The sequence below is a fragment of the Taudactylus pleione genome, unplaced genomic scaffold (assembly GCF_031769625.1).
Source record: "Taudactylus pleione unplaced genomic scaffold, aTauple2 ptg000007l, whole genome shotgun sequence".
In the NCBI taxonomy this organism is placed as follows: Eukaryota; Metazoa; Chordata; class Amphibia; order Anura; family Myobatrachidae; genus Taudactylus; species Taudactylus pleione.
The window spans coordinates 1,057,053-1,076,013 of record NW_028284410.1 but is presented as its reverse complement, the minus strand read 5'-3'; the positions used below and the strand labels follow the sequence as shown (position 1 = coordinate 1,076,013).

Genomic DNA, 18,961 nt, shown 5'->3' with positions numbered 1-18,961 from the left:
CGGGGAAAAGTCCACAAAATAGAGCGACCCACCAAGATCATCCAGACGCAGATAGGTGAAATCAAAATGAAGACCTGGGTATCACTAAACTGACTTTGTACTTGGAATAATTGGAAAAAGGATTTTTGGACCACCACATAAACAACCGGAGAGGCTGTTATCTTTCGACAACAAAATGCCAACTGGACCATTTGAGACTATAAACAACATCAGGATTCTTGTAATCTGGAATTTTTACGCTACCTAGTTTCAGGAAAAGTTCCAGACAAAGGGGTTGCATAGGTGTATAGCAGGCCCAGGCAATAATAAACTGAATAGGAAATTAACCATTTGCAAAGGCAGGTGTCAGCCGGGATTCCAGGATTTGCAGGATCTGCGCAGATGTAGTCCCCTGTGCTATACGTCAGGTGAAGTAGCTGTATTGACAGTAACACGGCTTATATCCTGACAAACCGAAAGCCATTCAGAATGTAGCTCGGTCACTTTAAATGTAATCCTCCGTTCTGAGTCAAGGATAGCCCGGAGAAGCCTCTCGATGGTGACCACAGAATTTCGCACAGGACCCCCAGCGATTCCCAGTACATTGATTGAAAAAGGGTAATCAACCCCAAACTATCCAGAAGACTGACCTGCAGGCAAAAAAAAACACAACTCTGGAGCCAGGGGTCGCAGGAAGCAGAGTGACTGAAATCCAAGATGGCGGCTGGCGGGAATCGCGGGTCCGCAGAGGTTTCCAAAAGACACCAATATGACATGGGCAGTGTCCTCCACCTGCCCAGAAGACCAGTCGGAAGCTAGCTGGAGCAAACACCGGGGGCAGGAGCCACAGGAGACTGGTGCAAAATCCAAAATGGCACCTCGGCCCGCGACCACGAGAGACTGCAGAGAGGAGTTCTTCAGCGCAATAGACTGAGAGCACAGCCGAGCCGCAAGACTCCCAGAGCCTGCAAAGTTAAGTATGCAGCAGGTAGCTAGTGCCAGGAACCAGGCAGGGTAGTAAGGATAGGTATACAGGATACTGATACCTAGGAGCTATGGAGATAGCCTCCTACATCCACTCTGTCCAGGCCACGGCCCCAGGATCCTCCCATTTGAACCACTAGAGTCGGTGGAACCCAAGTGATTGACAACTAAGACTTTTCGATTGCTTTGGACAGGAGTGTTTCAGAATTGGGGGCGCTCTCGTCATCCTCCCTTTCTGATATTTCACCAGGACAAGGCGGTGCTTCGCACTCGCCCAGGGTTACTACCTAAAGCGGTTTCTAATGTCCACATTAATCAGGAAATTGTTGTACCTGCCTTTGTCACCAGATATCTCGGCTGGTGAGGCCTCATTGGATTTATGTGGACCGGACCAGTTTCTTTCGGAAATCTGATTCCATATTTGTACTCTTTGGGTTTCACAAGAGGACATGGCCAGCCAACAGACAAACTTTGGCTAGATGGCTTTGTATGGTTATTTCAGAGGCTTATACACAGCCTCTCCTGTCCCGGATTCTGTTAAGTCTCATTCTGATCAGTCTGTGGGCCCCTTGTGGGCAGCTCGCCGTGGCACCTCGACTGTTCAGCTGTTAGGTGGCCACGTGGAATTCCATCCAGACCTTTCTGAGGTTCTATGCTTTTGACACCTTCGCCTCTTGGGATGCTTCCTTTGGGCGCCAGAATCTCCACTCAGCGCAGAAGCATCCCTGTCCTTAATTGGACTGCTTTGGGCCAACCCCAAGGTCAAACCTGTGGACCCTGAAGAAGAAAATGAGAGGTATGGTAAGAACTTTTATCTCTTCGAAGTCCACAGGGCACCCGCCCTGACGCACCTGGCTTCATATGGCTGTTACTTGTCACTGGTTTTCCATCTCCCTTTCTGTGAGTGTGATTCTCGTGTGTTCCAGTCTTCCTTCTCTTTGTTGTTCCTCCTCCGGCCTTGACTACTTGCCAACTGAGGTTCCTGTGGCTCGGGGGCGGGGTATAGAGGAGGATGGAATTAGTGCATTCTGGGAGCTAAAGCTTTTAACTGCGTGGTGCCTGTGGATCCAGATCCATCTATACCCCAAGTTCAACCCTGTGGACCCTATGTTATCTCTCTTTCTTCGAAGTCCAAAGGTAAGTTCTTACCATATCTCTCATTGTCAGTCAGACATGTCTGACCAGGATATCGAGCGCAATGCTACACCCACTCTGGTATCCTGCAGGTTATGTGCTGCAGGTGTGATTAAGGAGGATATAATTCGGGATGGGTTATGTGTGAGGTGCTATCAGTTACCAGGCCCCTCAAACCCTCCCACCAACTGTACAGGATCCCCCTTGGACGACCTCTCAGGTACTGGCCTCTATTGCGGGTCGCCTGGCGATCCAGAATGTTTTTCCCCATATGCGGTTACTCCAAAAGGCCATCCTTCTCTCTCAGGGTATCCAGCAATTTTTGCAGTCTACCACTGTACCACAGTCTGATTACCACAGTACATGCTATCCCCTCCGGTACCACAACAGTCTGTCATTCCCTTTCAGGGGCTACCACAGGCTATACAGCCACCCTGGGGGGATGTTTCATCCGATTTAGTACAGAGATTGCAACATGGTCTGAAAGGTCATAGAGGAAGCTGCCAGAGTGAAAGGCCTAAGAAGGCATCTAAGCGCCCTTTGTTGTCATCCCAGTCTACACAACGATCAGAGTGTGATATGTCGTCAGACGATGGGGAGTTGGATGAGGCATCTAACTCTGATTCCCCTCTACAAGAGGTGAAGCCTAAATCAAGTATTAATGTCCCTGCTTTGCTGCGGGCTGTCAGATCCATATTGGTAATAGAGGATGACGAACCTGTCCCTAAATCCAAACACCCTCAATTTAAACAGGTAAAGGTAACTTTCCCTCTCTCTCTGACCAGCTGGTAGACCACATGGCTGAGGCCTGGAAATCGCCTGGTAACAGGTATCAGCTGCAAAAGTGTTTGGTCTCATGTTATTCATTCCCTGTGGTTAATTGCAAGAAATGGGAATCTCCTCCTGCGGTGGATTCCCATTTTACACACTTAATTAAAAGTGCTACACTACCAATGCCTTCCATTTCTTCCTTAAAGGATTCTACGGATAGGAAAGTGGAGACGTGCCTGAAATCGATTTATTCTCTCAGGAGCTTATGCCCGTCCATGGCTATCTCATGGGTGGCCAAAGCGATAGAGAGCTGGGCCATTGTTCTGGAGGACTCCTTCCCCGTGGAGGCTCCTGAGGATCAGAGGTTTATGGTGGGCCACATTAGAGATGCGGCTGCTTATATTGGTGAGGCTGCGTTGGATGCCAGTTTACAGACATCCAGACTCTCGGCCGCGGCTGTGTCTGCTCACCGCTCCCTGTGGCTACGCTCCTGTAGGGTGGATGCTGATTCTAAGAAGGGCCTGGAGGGCTTTACCCTACAATGGGGATATATTGTTTGGACCGGACCTGGCTAAGATTTTTGACCTACACTGGCAAAATCTAAGTCTGCATTTCTACCATTAGCATCTGCACCTTCAACACCTAGAACCTCTTCCTTTCGGTCCTTTCTTTCCCAGGGAAAGCCCAGACAGTCTTTTCCTAGGCAGTCCGCTGCCAAATCGACCATCAAGCCTAAGAAACAGGCCTGGAGCGCCAGACGCCATACTTCCAAGCCAAAGGATAAACCCTCAGCCTGATGGAACGGGCCTCTGAGGGATCCCATAGTGGGAGACAGACTTCTTCAGTTCGCCCAGTGCTATGGTAAAAGTAGTAGTCTCTAAAGGGTACGCCCTCTCATACCTTCGAAGACCTCCCCACCGGTTTTTCTGCACGAGCCCTCCTTCGGACAAGAACAGGGCCTTGCAGATCCAGGAAGCCATAGAGTCCTTGCTGAAAGCAGTGGTAATTGTACCAGTTCCACTATCTCAACGAGGGACTGGTGGATATTCTTCTGTTTCTGGTTCAGAAGCTGAATGGGTCTCAACTACCTATCTTCAACCTCAAATCTCTGAACAAGTTTCTCAGAGTGCCCAGGTTCAGGATGGAAACTTTACGATCCATAATACTGGCTATGGAACCTGGGGATTACATGGTATCCCTGGACATTCAGGATCCTTACCCGCATGTCCCCATGGCACATTTTCAACCGTGTTATCTGCAGTTTGCATTCTGCAACAACACTTCCAGTTTCGGGTGCTGTCCTTTGGCCTATCCACAGCTCTATGGTTCTTTACCAAAATTATAGCCGTCATGGCAGCCCATCTTTAGTCAGCGTATACGACTCCTGCCATATCTGAACGACATCCTATTGTTGGTGGGTTCTCCGGAGGGGTGCGGGGAGGGGGTGGTCAGGTTTAGCCACGAGGGAGGGGTAGGATACCAACCGACAGGTGTCTGTATTCTAACCCTGTCAAGATGCTGGCGTCGGGTTTTTGACCGCCAGGATCCCGAGCGCCGGCATCCCGTATCCCTTCCGTTCCAAACAACTTTGAGAATTAACCACAGGTCTTCTGTGGGATTTAGGCTTGCTCAAATCCTTCGGTCTCCATGTAATCCCAGGCAGACTCTGTGGAGAACAGGGCTCCGTGGGGACCACATCACTTTCAGGACTCCAATGTTTTTTTCGCTGAAGATAGTTCTTAATGACATTGGCTGTATGTTTGGGGTAGTTGTCCTGCTGATTACATTTGGAGCCGATCAGATGCCTCCCTGATGGTATTGCATGATGGATAATTTATACCTGCTTGTATTTGTCAGCATTGTGAACACCATTAATCCTGACCAAATCCCCAAATTCATTTGATGAAATGCACCCCCCCAAACTTGCAAGGAACCTCCACCATGCTACACTGTTGCCTGCAGACACACATTATTGTACCGCGCTGCAGCCATTTCACGAACAAACTGCCTTCTATTACGTTACAGACAAATATTTAAATTTGTTACTCATCAGTCCAGAGCACCTGCTGCTATTTTTCTGCTCCCCAGTTCCTATGTTTTTGTGCATGGTTGAGTCGATTGACCTTGTTTAGATGTCGAAGGTATTGCTTTTTGACTGTAATTTTTCCATGAAGACCAGTTTTGGCCTGACTTTTCCGAACAGTAGATGGGTGTTCCTGGGTCCCACTGCTGCCAGTTCTGAGCTGATTGCACTGCTGGACATCTGATTTCGAAGGGAAGTAAGCATGAAGTCTTTCATGTGATGCATTAAATTTCCTTGGTCGAACACTGTCTACAGTCCTCAATGTTGCCAGTTTCTTAGTGCGTCTTCAAAAGAGCTTGAACAGCACATCTTGAAACCCCAGTTTGCTTTGAAATCTTTGGGCAGAATTCAATTGATTACGCGGTCCGGATCTCCCGTCTAAAGTGACAGGAGATCGCGGGCCGCTATTCAATTGCTGCCGTTTTTCACGCTGATCGCACCCATAGAGGTCACGTTTAGCCGCGTAAAGCAGCTAAACCCGACCAAAGTGCTGGGCGCGTCCGCGAAAAGTGATGTTTGGGCGCCCAAACAGGTAACTTTTCGCACATTTCAGCTCTCATCCCCCTGGGGCTGCGAGCTGAAATGTAGCACTGGCAGCTGATCGCACCCCACAGGAGCAAGAATTGAATAGCTCCGTCGGGCGCGATAGGGGCTGCAATCAATTGAATTCCGCCCTTTGCCTGGGAGAGACCTTGCTGATGCAGTATAACGACCTTGTGTCTTGTTGTTGTGCTCAGTCTTGCCATGGGTATGACCTGTGACATGAAATGGTCTTACCACAACCCCACCTTTTGTAGCAAATCTTAGCTGTGCCTCACCCGGTTTTAAGCCTCCTGCACCGCTGTTTGTTTCAGCTAATGACAGTTTTTAAACTTAGGCATTTTTTCTGAACGTGTATGCCCAGCTTGTGAGACCGACAGACATTTTATCCGGCAGCCTGCCAGCTGCAGATGTCCGCTGCATACACTGAGACTTCTCAGTGTATTAGCCCGACATCCCCGGGGAGGAGACTTTTTCCCTGTTCCTTCCATGAGAAGGAACACAGGAAATGTCTGTCGGCCACTGCTGGGCTTACACTGCCCAATGCGGCCGACAGTTTACCCCTTAAATATTGCATTGGACGGGCATGCTGGACAATCCGGCATGCCTAACCGAGCAATATTTAACCCTCGTTCGCCCGCACACATGCTACAATTATCAGGGAGATCTGCGGATATCGGGCTAATCACCCCGATAATTGTAGCGTGTATGGCCAGCTTTATATATGAAATTGATGATCATTAACACCTGTTTGGTATGATTGGTTAATCATACACCTGACTATAATCCTATAAAATCCCTGACTTCGTGCAAGTGTACCTTAAGGCCCCCATACATCAGATTGATTGCAGCAATCGTGCAATTTGCAATCGATTGTGTATAAAAAATCTTTCCCTTTTTCAATTGATTGCCACAATCGATTGAAAAAGGGAAAGTTTTATACACTATTGCAAATTGCACGATTGCTGCAATCAATCTCTGATGTATGTGGGGCCTTTAGTTATTACTAGTTTCTTTTTCCAGTGCCCTCTATACACCAAATGGATACTAAGCAACATATTTCAAAGTACAAAACATTTTTTGAGCCTTTTAAATATTAATGTATTGTTTACACTTTGATTTTTTATTTAATTTTTTTAGCTGGTACAGTGCATGTCTCTCCCATAGATTACCTTGTGAAGCGCAACGGAATAAGCTGGCGCTATATAAATGTTAATGCAGTTCCATTTCTTGTCTTCAGATGATGCCTCTCAAATGGACATGTTCCGCAGAGATTCAGAACTTGAAGATCAGGAGGGAGAAAACGAAGAGATAGATGAGACCGAAACCATAAGGAGAAGGGAAAGATTTGAACGAGAGCAATGGTTACGTGAGCAGGTAAAACGCAATCTGTCCTACACTATCAGCAGATATGCAATCTGCAGATATTCTAGCACAATTATATTATATTAACTTTCCCACTATATTATTGATGCAACGTTTTTATTTTTGATCCTCCTAGTTTGGGTTTTATATGCTAGCTGAGCATGCCTTTTACTACTTTATTGGATGGTATAGTGTAAATATACACTTGGTTCAATATAATAAAAACCTTGTATGTGGCGCTGAGTCAATATCGCCAACAGCTGTGGAGGGGGATGCGAAGCCCCCTATATGTGGTTTCCTGGGAAAGCACTAGACAAGCTGAAAAGGGGAAAGGCAACACTGAAAGATTGGCCCGTATTCAATTTGGGAGCGAAAAGTCCGCGCTGGATTTTTCGCTCCACATCTGAGCTTTTCCTGGGATAAAGTATCGGGCTCGTGCCCGCTTTATCCCCGTTTTCAATTTAAAATCAGCGAAAACGTGACCCGGTGAATTGGGATCTACGGAAAAAAACAGGAATTTTCAGGAAATAATTGTAGGACCCCCCTAAAGATGTCCAGACATGGGGGATCACTGGGTACCCCCGTTTTTGCCTGCAAAAGAAAGTCGGGTTTTTAAATAGCCGCGGCAGGTGTTTTTTCCCGACATTGAAGAAGTGATGCAGAAGAGCACTTAGGTTATTTTTTTCTTTTTTTTTAAGTGGTCCCATCAAATTTGGGGTACATGAAAATGGGTACTAGAATATTTTTAAGTCCCTAAAATTTTTTTTTAAATTCTGCAACAATGCACCTGCCGCTAATAACCTATTCTAGAAAACGCCTGCCGCATATTTGCAGAACACCCCTGAACCTGTTTCCCTATTTTTAAACACACTTTTTTTTCACCCCAAATTTTTAATTAATTTTTTCGCAGTGAACCTATTTTTTTTTTTTTTTTACTTTTTTTGACAGTTTGTTTAAATGACATTCCCGGGGGTGCAGGCTCTTTTTTTTTTTTTTTTAAGCCTGCACCCCTAAACCCCAGTTCTGCACTTTTTTTCGCCATGTTAAATATGGTGAAAAGTTATCCCTGTTTCTTTTCAAAGACTTTTCGAGCCTGTGAAAAGGCTTTGAAATTGAATACGGGGATAATTGAAATAGGCGAAAATGATGTCATCGGCGATAATTTATCACCGATTCTGACTTTTCGCATCCAAATTGAATACCCCCCATAGTAAGAGAATTGTTGATTTTGGGAATTACATAATAAGTCTTGCGTGTAAAAAATATACAACATTTATTATAAAATGATTTAATTACAATAATGGTCATATATATTGTCCATATATTAAATTCAACGTCGTAGGTGGAGCCACAGGTAAACTCGTCGCATGCATGCTGCTATCAGTGTATGTGTCCACACTGACCGTGCATCGCAGTGTTCTCCCATCAACCTACAAATACCTCAGTGCTATGTTGACGCTGGCTGCAGGGGCGTCAACTGTTTTAGCGCCCCCTTTGCAAGGGGCTGCCGGCTTTGCCCATTCTAGAACTCCTCACCTCCGACAGACTCGGCCGGTGTTCATACCAACAAACATGGCTGTGTTGAGTCCCACTGCACAGGTCAGATTTGCCGGTTTGAGCCTACACTTTTGCTACATCTGACACTGTCCATAATTTTGAAATATTTTTTTTTGTGTATATTTACACACATCACAGAACAGTGTTGGTGTGCTACAGTGAAGCTTTTCTTTGGTCATTTATTCCTTTAGTACTATTGATTTTTTTTTTTCTTCTATTTTTGGGGGGTTCCAGTCTCAAAGTGGTAATAACAAGGAAGAAGAGGAGGATATTGGAGAAGATAGTCAGTTCATGAAGCTGGCGAAAAAAGCTACAGAAAAAGCTTTTCAAAGAAGAGGTGAGTCTCATTTAAGTAGCAAGAAAGGGAACTTTCAACAATAAATTTTACTTCTGTATGAGTAGCTTTTTTTTTTTTTTTTTTTAATACAATTGAGGAATTATGAAACCTGTGAGGTGTAAGGAGTGTACTATTCTGGTGGAGGTGGTAGTTGAAGGGAATAGTTGCTTCTCTACATGCTAATGTTCAGGTTCTTCATGAATTTGTTATTGTTGCTGTCCTGGCGATGAAGACTGTCAAATAAAAAATGTTTGGGTTTTTTTTTTTTTTACAGCGACTGTAGAAACAAGCGAGCCAAAAAAGCCAGTCTCCAGAAATCCTTTTGAAGTGATACGGTCTTTCAGCCACCCAAAGGTGCGTTTTCTCACAAAATCTTAACTGCAGTAAATGCTTATTTTAGAGCAGTGGCTCTCATCTCAAGTATCCCCTGCAGGTCATGTTTTCATGATTTCTGTCCGTATAAATTGGTGGGATAATGACTAACCCATCAGAATAGTTCAAATCACCCATGCATGATTAAAGCAATCAAGATGATGTGACCTGTTGGGGAGGGGGAGGTGGTTCTTGAGCACTGGTGTTAAGAGCCACTATTTTAAAGCAATACAATGTCCTCTTATGAATATCTTTTTGTCAAAGCCCTAATTTCATAGCACTACATCAGAACTCCTCCTTAATTAGATAACGCCTAGTTTATTCCGTATGCTGGGCATACACTCTATAATAATCTGTCAGATCTGTCTGGTGGGAAAATCTGGTCCGTTTTCTATTGTTTGTTCCCATACATTACCAGATTTTCATTCCAACCAGCCAGATTGGACAGATATCTGACAGATAATTGCATAGTGTATGCCCAGCATAAGCGACTGTAACAAAAAATGTTTTTGTGCTCCTATAAAACAACTTTACGCCAGTCTTTAATGCGGTTTATGTGAACATTGTCATATGCCTAAAATAGTTCATTGTGTTCCTGGAATTTTTTAAAACTTATTGTAGGTGTAAATTTGTGAGCTGATCCCTCGATTAGTTCTGCTGCTATAATTGATTTGTTCATTCTCGCTCCATAATTTGGAGTCTGTACTCCATTTACCTTTATTGAATTTAACCCCCATTCCTGTACTGTTTTTTTAAATTTGTTTCTACCCCTCAAAATGCCTGGCAATTAAGTTACAAGTCTTTTGTTGTTTTTTTATGTATTAAATTCTTCAAACAATTGTGAGAATGTGACCTCAGCATATCTTACATTTACTCCATGGCAGTCCCTGCAATGGGTTAGCTCCGTTCTAGATTAGTAAAATGGTATGTAAAGTAGTGCCTCCCCATTCCTCTGTATTTTTCGGTCTATAAATCAGTTTACTACCATCAGTGTTTTGTTTTTTTCTTTTGCTTTGAAAGCTGAGGCTTACTTTCACTGTAGGTCCCAAGGATGCACTGTTCCAATGCTTCTGAACTGTGGATGGGATGTCTAGGTATCCAGATGAAGGGTGGACAGACAATAGGGCAACACTTGTATAAGTCCACCCAAATGATTGGCTGGTACAAAAGGTCAACAGGTTCAAATGGTTGACACACCTATTGTTGATGCACACAAAAAGGTTGACATTATTTGGTGGGAGAATTAGGCACTTGGGTTAGGGTTAGGCTGCCAGATGGAACGATTAGGGGGAGGGTTAGGCTACGGTTAGGTTAAGGCACTATGGGGGAGAGTTGGCATTCGGCTTAAAATACAAAAAAGCATGTCAACCAATTTATGTAGACCTTTTGTACCTTTCGACCTATACATTTTGTCTGTCGTCCCTTTATACCAAAACCGGATGGTTACATGTGGCATTTGTATGTTTCTGCTTGAGCTTTTCCTGTTAGTGTAACTCCCATTTTAACATTTCGGCCGACTGGTGTTTAGCAAGGAACAAATGCTATACATTTCTGCTTTCTGTGTAAGATATCAGCAATTGTAGCCCAAATAGCTGAAAGCCCCTCTCCGCGTGAGCTAAACACCCAAGTTAAAGAAAAACTTTATGCATGTTCTGTGTTGCACACTGCTGTGTGCCACATTGTACATATCTTTGTTGCTTACTGCACTGTGCCAGATTGTGTGCTCTACTATCCTTTCAGCTATGTCTAGCAAAGGCAAGAGTAACAAGGAGACCACTGCTCCCACTCTAGTTTCTTGTAAGTCCAGGTTTTCCTTCAGAGGATCTCATTGAAGATGGTCTATGTTCATCTTGTTATATGGCACCTTGCCCATCGGACCCTGCAGTCGGTGGCGGCTCTAGGCACAGGCTGCAGGGTCATTGCCGGAGCGCAGCCCTGCTCCCTGTCTGAGCTTGCCATTGTTTGGCTGCAGTGGAAAAGCCCGCCCCCTCCACCTTCCGCTGGCATTATTGGGTAAGTGCTCAGGGGGAGGGAAGGAGCGCAGCTATGCAGTATGGAAGCCTAGTACCGGTCCTGCCTGCAGCATCTCCTCAGGACCCCCCCTTAGCAGCTTTTTCATAGGTGTTGGCAAAAATTGCGGACCACTTAGCGGCCCCTGTGGTAGCACCCCCTATGGGATGACCACAACAGGGACTCCCTGCAAATCCAGTGCTTCCTTCATGGGTAGACGTACTTTCTACCTCAGTGCAGAGTCTGATGGCTACCTTTACAGCCTTTCAACAAATGCTGCAAAAGGAGAGAGCCTTACTTTATAAAACTACTAAGCGTGCTGTTATCTTCCCAGTCCATCCAGCTATATCAGATTCTGAGTTATCATCTGGGGAGGCAGAAGACTCGGGCCTCTTTTACTGACTCCCCCGAGGGGGAGGGGGAGCCACCCTCTAAATTGAAACATGCCTGCACTAGTGAGAGCTGTAAAATCAATTCTTCAAATAGAAGATATAGAACCCACTCCTAAGGCAAAAGAGGCACTCTTTAAACGACAGAAGGTGGTTTTGCCGGAGTTTCCTCACTCTGATCAGTTATCTGATCTAATGAGTGACGCATGGAATACGCCAAATAAAAAGTTTCAGTTGCCTAAAGGCTTGATTTCTTTTTACCTTCTTACAGTTACTAATTGCACTAAATGGGAGGTTCCCCCTGCAGTAGATTCCCACTTAACACGCATGGTTAAGAGACTACGGATAGAAGGATTGAAGCTTGCCTGAAGTCTATATACACTTACAGAAGCAATTACTCAGCCCTAGGAGATGCATTTCCCTTTGATGCTTCTCGGGGAACAGCTGTCCTACATCTCTCACATTAGGGATGCAGCCTGCTATGTAGGAAAAGCGGCTTTGGATACTGGTCTAGCTTCCAAAGCACCTGCTACTTCCGTGGTAGCCCGCCACATCATTTGGCTTCGCTTATGGAAGGCAGACTCTGCCTTTAAAAAGGCTTTGGAGTCTCTGCCTTACTCTGGGGAGGTCCTGTTTGGCCCAGAATTGGACAAGATTGTGACTACCTTGGCAGCTTCTAAGACTGCGTTCTTGCCTTCTGCATCTGCTACCAAGCCTCAGATGTCATCCTTTCGTCCTTAGGAAAAAGCTAAAGGTCAGTCCTTTCCACAGCAGCCGGCATCCACAAAAGCCTCCAAGCCTAGGCCCAAACAGGTCTGGGCTACTAGGCGTCCACCTACCAAATCTGAGGACAAGCCTTCAGTCTGACTGGGTTGGCCTCTTCCAGGGTGGGAGGCAGATTTCAATTTGCGCAGTTCTGACGTCAGACCACCGCAGACGCATGGTTACAAGAAGTAGTCTCCCATGGGTACATCCTCTCATTCCTGAGGTGGCCACGCCAGCAGTTCTTTTGCACAAGACCTCCATTGGACCTAGGCAAAGCCCTGCTCCTCCAGAAGGCCATATAGTGCTTGCTGCTCTCGGGGGTAATAATTACGGTCCCTTCATCACAGCGAGGGACGGGTTTCATTGGCCGATCCTCAACCTTGTGTCTCTGAACAAGTTTATCAGGGTGCCCAGGTTTCGTATGGAAAACCTACGCTCTATTGTCAAGGTTATGGAGCTTGGGGACTTTATGGTGTCTCTGGACATTCAGGATGCTAACCTTACATGTACCTATAACGCCCTCTCATCAACAATATCTCCGGTTTGCTGTCCTACAGCAACATTACCAATTTCAAGCACTGCCTTTTGGGCTTTTTACAGCTCCATGGGTCTTTACCAAGATCATGGTAGCTGTGGTGGCCTATCTTCGTCACCAGGAGATCGAACTGCTCCCATACTTGGACGATCTCTTGCGCTTAGCAAGCTTTCAAGAGATTCTTCACCGCCATCTACAGGTAACCATTGACCTCCTACAAACGCACGGCTGGCTGATCAACTGGAAAAAGGTTTCCCTGACCCCTTCTCAAAGAATGGTCTCAAGCTCAGAGAATCTTCCTGGCAGCAGACAAAATCTCTGCACTACAGCACAGAGTGCGCAGGTTACTCCACAGTCGCCGAGTGTCAATTCACTCTGCGATGCAGACCTTTGTATCCATGGTGTCCACCTTCGATATGGTGGAGTTCGCTCAGTTCTACTCCAGGCCCCTAGAACACCTGCTCCTCTCCTGGTGGAATGGGCTGCCCCATCTGCTCAGATTCCAGATGATGGGCCTCTCTCCGGAGGTTCGCCTTGGTGGCTAGACGTCCCACTTAAATAAAGGTCGCCCGGACTGGGCACTCCTCACAAAGGACGCAAGCCTCCACGGGTGGGACTCTGTGACCGACCATGCGCTACTTCTAAGGACGATGGACTCCAGCTGAGGCGTTCTTACCAATCGACGTCTTGGAACTCTGAGCCATCTACAGAGTGCTCAATCTGGCTCAGGATATTCTTCAGGGCATGCCAGTACAAGTACATTCCAACAACGCCACAGCAGTGGCCTATCTCAATTGCCAAGGAGGCACTTGAAGTCGGTCAGCAATGGCAGATGTGTCCCGCATTCTCACATGGGCCGAACACTATCTCCCAGCCATCATCCCGGGGGTTCTCAATTGGGAAGCGGATTTCCTCAGCCGTCACGACGTGCATGAAGGGGAGTGGTCTCTACATCCAGAAGTCTTTCAGCTCCTGGTGGACAAATGGGTCTACCGGACGTGGACTTTATGGCATCACAACATAACCACAAGCATTCAGTGTTCGGGGCCAGGACAAGGGACCCTGATGCAGCCTTCGAGGACTCATTCAGTCAAGAGGACCTCTCATTTGGCGTTACTCTCCCCTCCAGTCTCCCTCCTTCCTATGGTTCTTCGGAAGTTCAAGCAAGAAGGGGGCACAGTTCTGTTGGTAGCTCAGCTTGGCCCAGACGCCATTGGTACGCCGATCTTCTAAGTCTCTCCATAGGCGCCCCTCTCCAACTCCTCAACGACCGGACCTGTTGTCTCAGTCTCTGTCTACATGTGGACCTGGCCCATCTGTCTTTGACGGCTTGGCTCTTAAGGTTTCCCTCCTAAGGTCTAAAGGGTTTTCTAACTCTGTGGTCCAGACCATGCTCAGAGCGTGTAAACTGGCCTCTGCCAGGATTTCACCGGGTGTGGCATACATATTTCCAGTGGTGTGCTACCAGAAACTGACCCCCAGGTTTTTAGGGTTTCTAGACTCCTTGCCTTTCTTCTTCATCGTCCATAGGGATCCACAGGGATACCATGGGGATATTGTGGTTGGAGTGATCCAGGCACCAAACAATGAAGCTTTCAGCTCCCAGGATACCTCTGGTGGGCCTCCATATATATACCCTGGCCCCAGGCATTCAGTTGTTTGGTGTGGCAGGCTTCAGACCCACCTTTGTAATAGGGGACTGCTCAAGCAGTCCTAAGCTTTTTATTTTGTTTTATTTTTATTTTCTATGTTTTTGAGTTATCAGTGCTGAGCGTCTGTATTAAGATGCATGCATCAGTCTACCTCTGCCAGGCCGCAACACCAGCAACGTCTCTGGTGATTTAGGCGAGTCACGGCAGAGCTTGCTTGCAGCGATGCTGGGGCCTCGGCCTGCAACTGGTCGCACAGAGATGTCAGGTAAGGAGATTTCTCGCTTACAGGGAATAGCACATTGTAGTCCTTGCTTCTGGTGCTGGAGACTCACCGGAAGCCACTGCGGTGAGGGCCCGATGTGTCCGCCCCCTAACTAGACTACCTGGGCCTTATCGTCTGACGCCAGGGATTGGCAGCAGACTATTCTGCTGCCATGAGGCCAGCGTACCTGGTCGGTGGTTGCAGCCTAGGGAAGGCAGGCTCTCCCTCGACCCAGACAGAGACTCATCAAAGGTTTTTGCGTGTCTGGGTCGCTCCTCCTACCCATCTCGTGTAAATGAGACGCTCACAGTCCACTATTGGTGCTCTGCTCAAGCGTTTTGGGTCAGTCTCCCTGTATACCTCTCCCTCGGATCAGGTATATGGTGCTCTATATCCTGACAAGCCTTGTGTTTCAGTAGTAGTAGTCTATTGCAACTAAATTACACCTGCATTGTATGACTGCTAGCTGCTGTTTTGATGCTGCCTTTTATTTCTGACTTTGTTATAACTATCACTGTTTTTTCCTCCTTATCCCTCTGGTACAGGTGGAATGTTTTTATTTTTCTGTGTACTTCATAATATTTATGAAGGCTGTTGTATTGCATTTTTACAATTTACCTTTTGCATATTCCATAATAAAATGTAACAGGAGGTTGAGACCTCTGCTGGTTTTAGGTAAATCCTATGTTTATATCAACAAGAAAAGGGAAGAGTGAGGACTAAAAAGGTGCACTCCAGAGGTATCTTTGTTTTAATGCAATATATAATGTTATTGATATCTCTAAAACATAACCTTTATTGATTCTATTATTTACAAAATGGAAATCATCCACAAATTAATCTTGGGCAAAATATAGTTAAAATCCTGAAAGAAAGTGAATAAAGTATGAAATACTGTGATTTAAAACTGAATATCCACTGTGTCCATGTCTTATTTGTGGTGTTCCTAAATATTGGAAAATTATATTTATTTTGTTTTAGTCAGTGCTATAGTCATGTGATTCAATAATCAGCATGGTAATAAGCCATATAGTCTATATCGCAAACTCTTTTCACTCGGTTTTGTCTTCAAATAAAATAAAAATATCATATTCTATTTAAATAGACTAACCTTGTAATATCATTAGCAACATAGGGCCTGATTCAGACCCACTCGCGAGCGGCTGTCCGCTCGCAAGTGGGTCGATGTTATGGACTGAGCATGCGCACGACGGAGGGAGCTCCGTCGTGCGCATGCGCCAGACGCGACGAGCGAAGGAAAGTCCTTCGCTCGTTGTGTCCGATCAAAGGGGGCGTGCTGTCAATGTTTGACATCACGCCCCCTTTGGTGGGCGTGCCGGGGCGTGCCTCCCTGACGGGGGCGTTCCCACGGGAACGCCTCCCATCAGAAGCCGGCCCACTGACATCACTAGTGATGTCAGTGGGAGTGATTTTGGCTCTGATAGAGCCAAAATCACTCCGGAGCTTGCGGTTGAAAACCTCAACCGCAGGCTCCGGCTCGCAAATTCGATGGTCGCGATGGTCTCGACCATCGCGACCATCACAATGCACGCTCGTATAGCCTGTGGGTGGTGACCCACAGCTATACGAGCGTCCAGGAGGACGCTCCATGAAAATGGAGCCCGGCCCTCATTCATAGCGTGCGCTCTGCTCAGAGCGTACGGCTCTGAATGAGGGACATAGTGTCCAGGGATTCCTACTAATGCAGCGTCTCCCGCTGACTATAATTTGTGTAACTCGCTTCTCCCGCAAGTTCACGGTTTACTCTTATAAATCATTAACTTTAAAGAGGTATTCTCTATCTATTTGTCCAGTATTGTCGGATTGTTTATAGACCCATTCTTACGTGTCCGATTGGAAACTCTTCAATCAATGGAACCTGGGGATTTTTTTTTTTTTTTTTGGCTTCTCTGGACAATCAGGGTGCGTGTACTTCAATGTGTTGATTTAAGCCATCTCGCCAACAATTTCTACGGGTTGCTGTCCTGAAACATTACCAATTTTAGGCACTGCACTTCGAGTTCTCGACGGCCCTGCGGGTCTTCACCAAAATAATGGCAGTGATTGCCTATTTCAGGCTTCAGGGATACCTGGGCCGGTCTTCTGATGACATTCTACAACACAATCTCCAACTGACATGGCCTGCCTACAGAAGCACTGCTGGATAAGTGATTGGAAGAAATCTTCTCTGTTTCCAATACAGCGGATGGTACATCTGGGGGCGCTTCTGTATTCTCGGGCATAAAGGGTGTTTCAGCCAGAAGAGAAGACTGTGGCCCTGTCATTGCGAGTACGCAAATTGTTCTGAAATCAAAGGATATCCATTCTATCAGCGATGCAGGTCTTGGGGTAGATTGTATCCACCTTCGACATGGTGGAATATGCTTAGTTCCACTCCAGGCCTTTGTTCCATCTGGAGAGAATCAATTTGCTGCAGACCGTATCATCTTATACGGTACAAGAGGATCCTTCTCACTCCGGAGATGGTCAGTCTCTCTCTCTCTGGCTACATAAGGATCATCTGTATAAAGGTCGCCCATTCTGGATCCAAGATGGGGTGCTTTTCACCACGGACACCAGTCTTCGTGGATGCGGAGAGGTGACAGATTATCACACCTTTCAGGGAATATGGACAAATCAGGAAAGTTATCTGCCCATAAACATTCTGGAGTTTCAAGCAGTATACAGAGCACTCGTCGTGGCACAGGACCTGTTCCAGGGCACGCCGGTCCAGATCCAGTCCAACAACGTGACCACAGTAGCCTATCCCAATCGTCAGGGAAGCAGTGTGTCATGCAGCCATGGGGAAGTGACAAACAATCTAGTTTGGACAGAATGTCAACTTCTGGCTATCTCTGCAATATTCATCCAGGGAATCCTCATTTGGGAAGGGGACTTCCTAAGGCGTCGGGGGACACACGTTGGAGAGTAGGTTTTCAATGCCTGGTGGACAAATGGGACTTATCAGACATAGACCTCATGGAATTACGTCACAGCCACAAGATCTCCAGGTATCGGTCCAGGACCAAAGACCCCTCAGCCGCCTTCAGAGACGCACTGGCAATAAGATGGAACTTCAAGCTGGCATATCTCTTTCCTCCGATTTCCCTCCTCCCAAGGATCCTCAGGAAATTCAAGCAGGAAGGCGGAACAGTAATACTAGTGTCTCCTGCTTGGCCTAGATGTCATTGGTTCACCGACATACGGAATCTATCCATAGATGATCTGTTTCCTCTTCCTCTATGGCTGGATCTGTCCCTGCCTGCACCCGGATTTACCTAGTCTGTCCTTGTCTGTGTGGCTCTTAAGGCTTCCATCTTAAAAGCCAATGGTTTCTCCAGCTTGGATTTTTAAATGTTGCTTAGGGCACGAAAGCCTTCTTCTGCCCCCATCTGTTACAGAGTTTGGCATTCTGTTGGGTCTTCCCTCAAGAAAGTATGACCCTAAGGTTTTAGGTTTTTCCCGGGTACTTATTATTCTAGACTGGGTTAGACTTTAGTCTCTGCCTAGCCACCCTGGGAGTGCAGGTTTCTGTGCGGTCAGTCTGGTTCCAGAAGAGAATTGCTGCTTTGCCGGATGTTAGAATTATTTTTTTCAGGGGGTTCTCAGAGTTCAGCCACCTTTTGTACCACTGGTAGCACCGTGGGATTTGTCTTTGGTCAAGCTCCCCTCCCATTGGAACCTCTGGACTCTGCGCTGTCAACCTCTTTCAATCTACAGAGTCCACAGACATTATTTTTTTTTTTTTCTTCTCCTCACTCTCCTGCATGCAGAGTCCCTTGTTTGGCAAAATTTTTATTGTTGCTTCCATTTTTTTTTTCCATCGGGTTAGAGCTGTCCTCCGTACAGAGGAGGGTTACCTTTCTAAGGTAGTGTTCCGTCTTCATGTGAATGAAGAAATTGTGGTTCCAGCTATTTGTCTTCAGATCTTTCTGTAGGTGAAATCTTCCTGTATATGGTTCGTGCTCTCTCGTGATCTATGTGGAGCGTACAAACTGTTAGAAAATCATACACTCTTTTTGTGTTATATGGTTTTCAAAAATAAGGTTGGCCAGCCAGCCAGCCAACAAACAAACTCTGACTCGATAATTACGTATGACTATCTCCCAGGTTTACACGAAGACTGATCTCCCTATCCCAAACACATCGACAGCATATTCTACTCTGTGGAACCATCGTGGGCGTTTCATCGTGGTGCCTATGTTGAACATTTCTACAAGGCAACC

General features: G+C 46.3%; 1 protein-coding gene across 1 annotated transcript in view; it reads left to right on the top strand.

The window, feature by feature from the left end:
• CLSPN (claspin) overlaps positions 1-18,961 on the top strand; it is a 169,529-nt gene that overhangs the window by 130,529 nt on the left and 20,039 nt on the right. Inside the window, exons 20-22 of the mRNA XM_088460613.1 lie at positions 6,732-6,868; positions 8,648-8,750; positions 9,025-9,104. Of these exons, the coding sequence (XP_088316739.1) occupies positions 6,732-6,868; positions 8,648-8,750; positions 9,025-9,104 (320 nt within the window). The remainder of the gene's footprint in view (positions 1-6,731; positions 6,869-8,647; positions 8,751-9,024; positions 9,105-18,961) is intronic.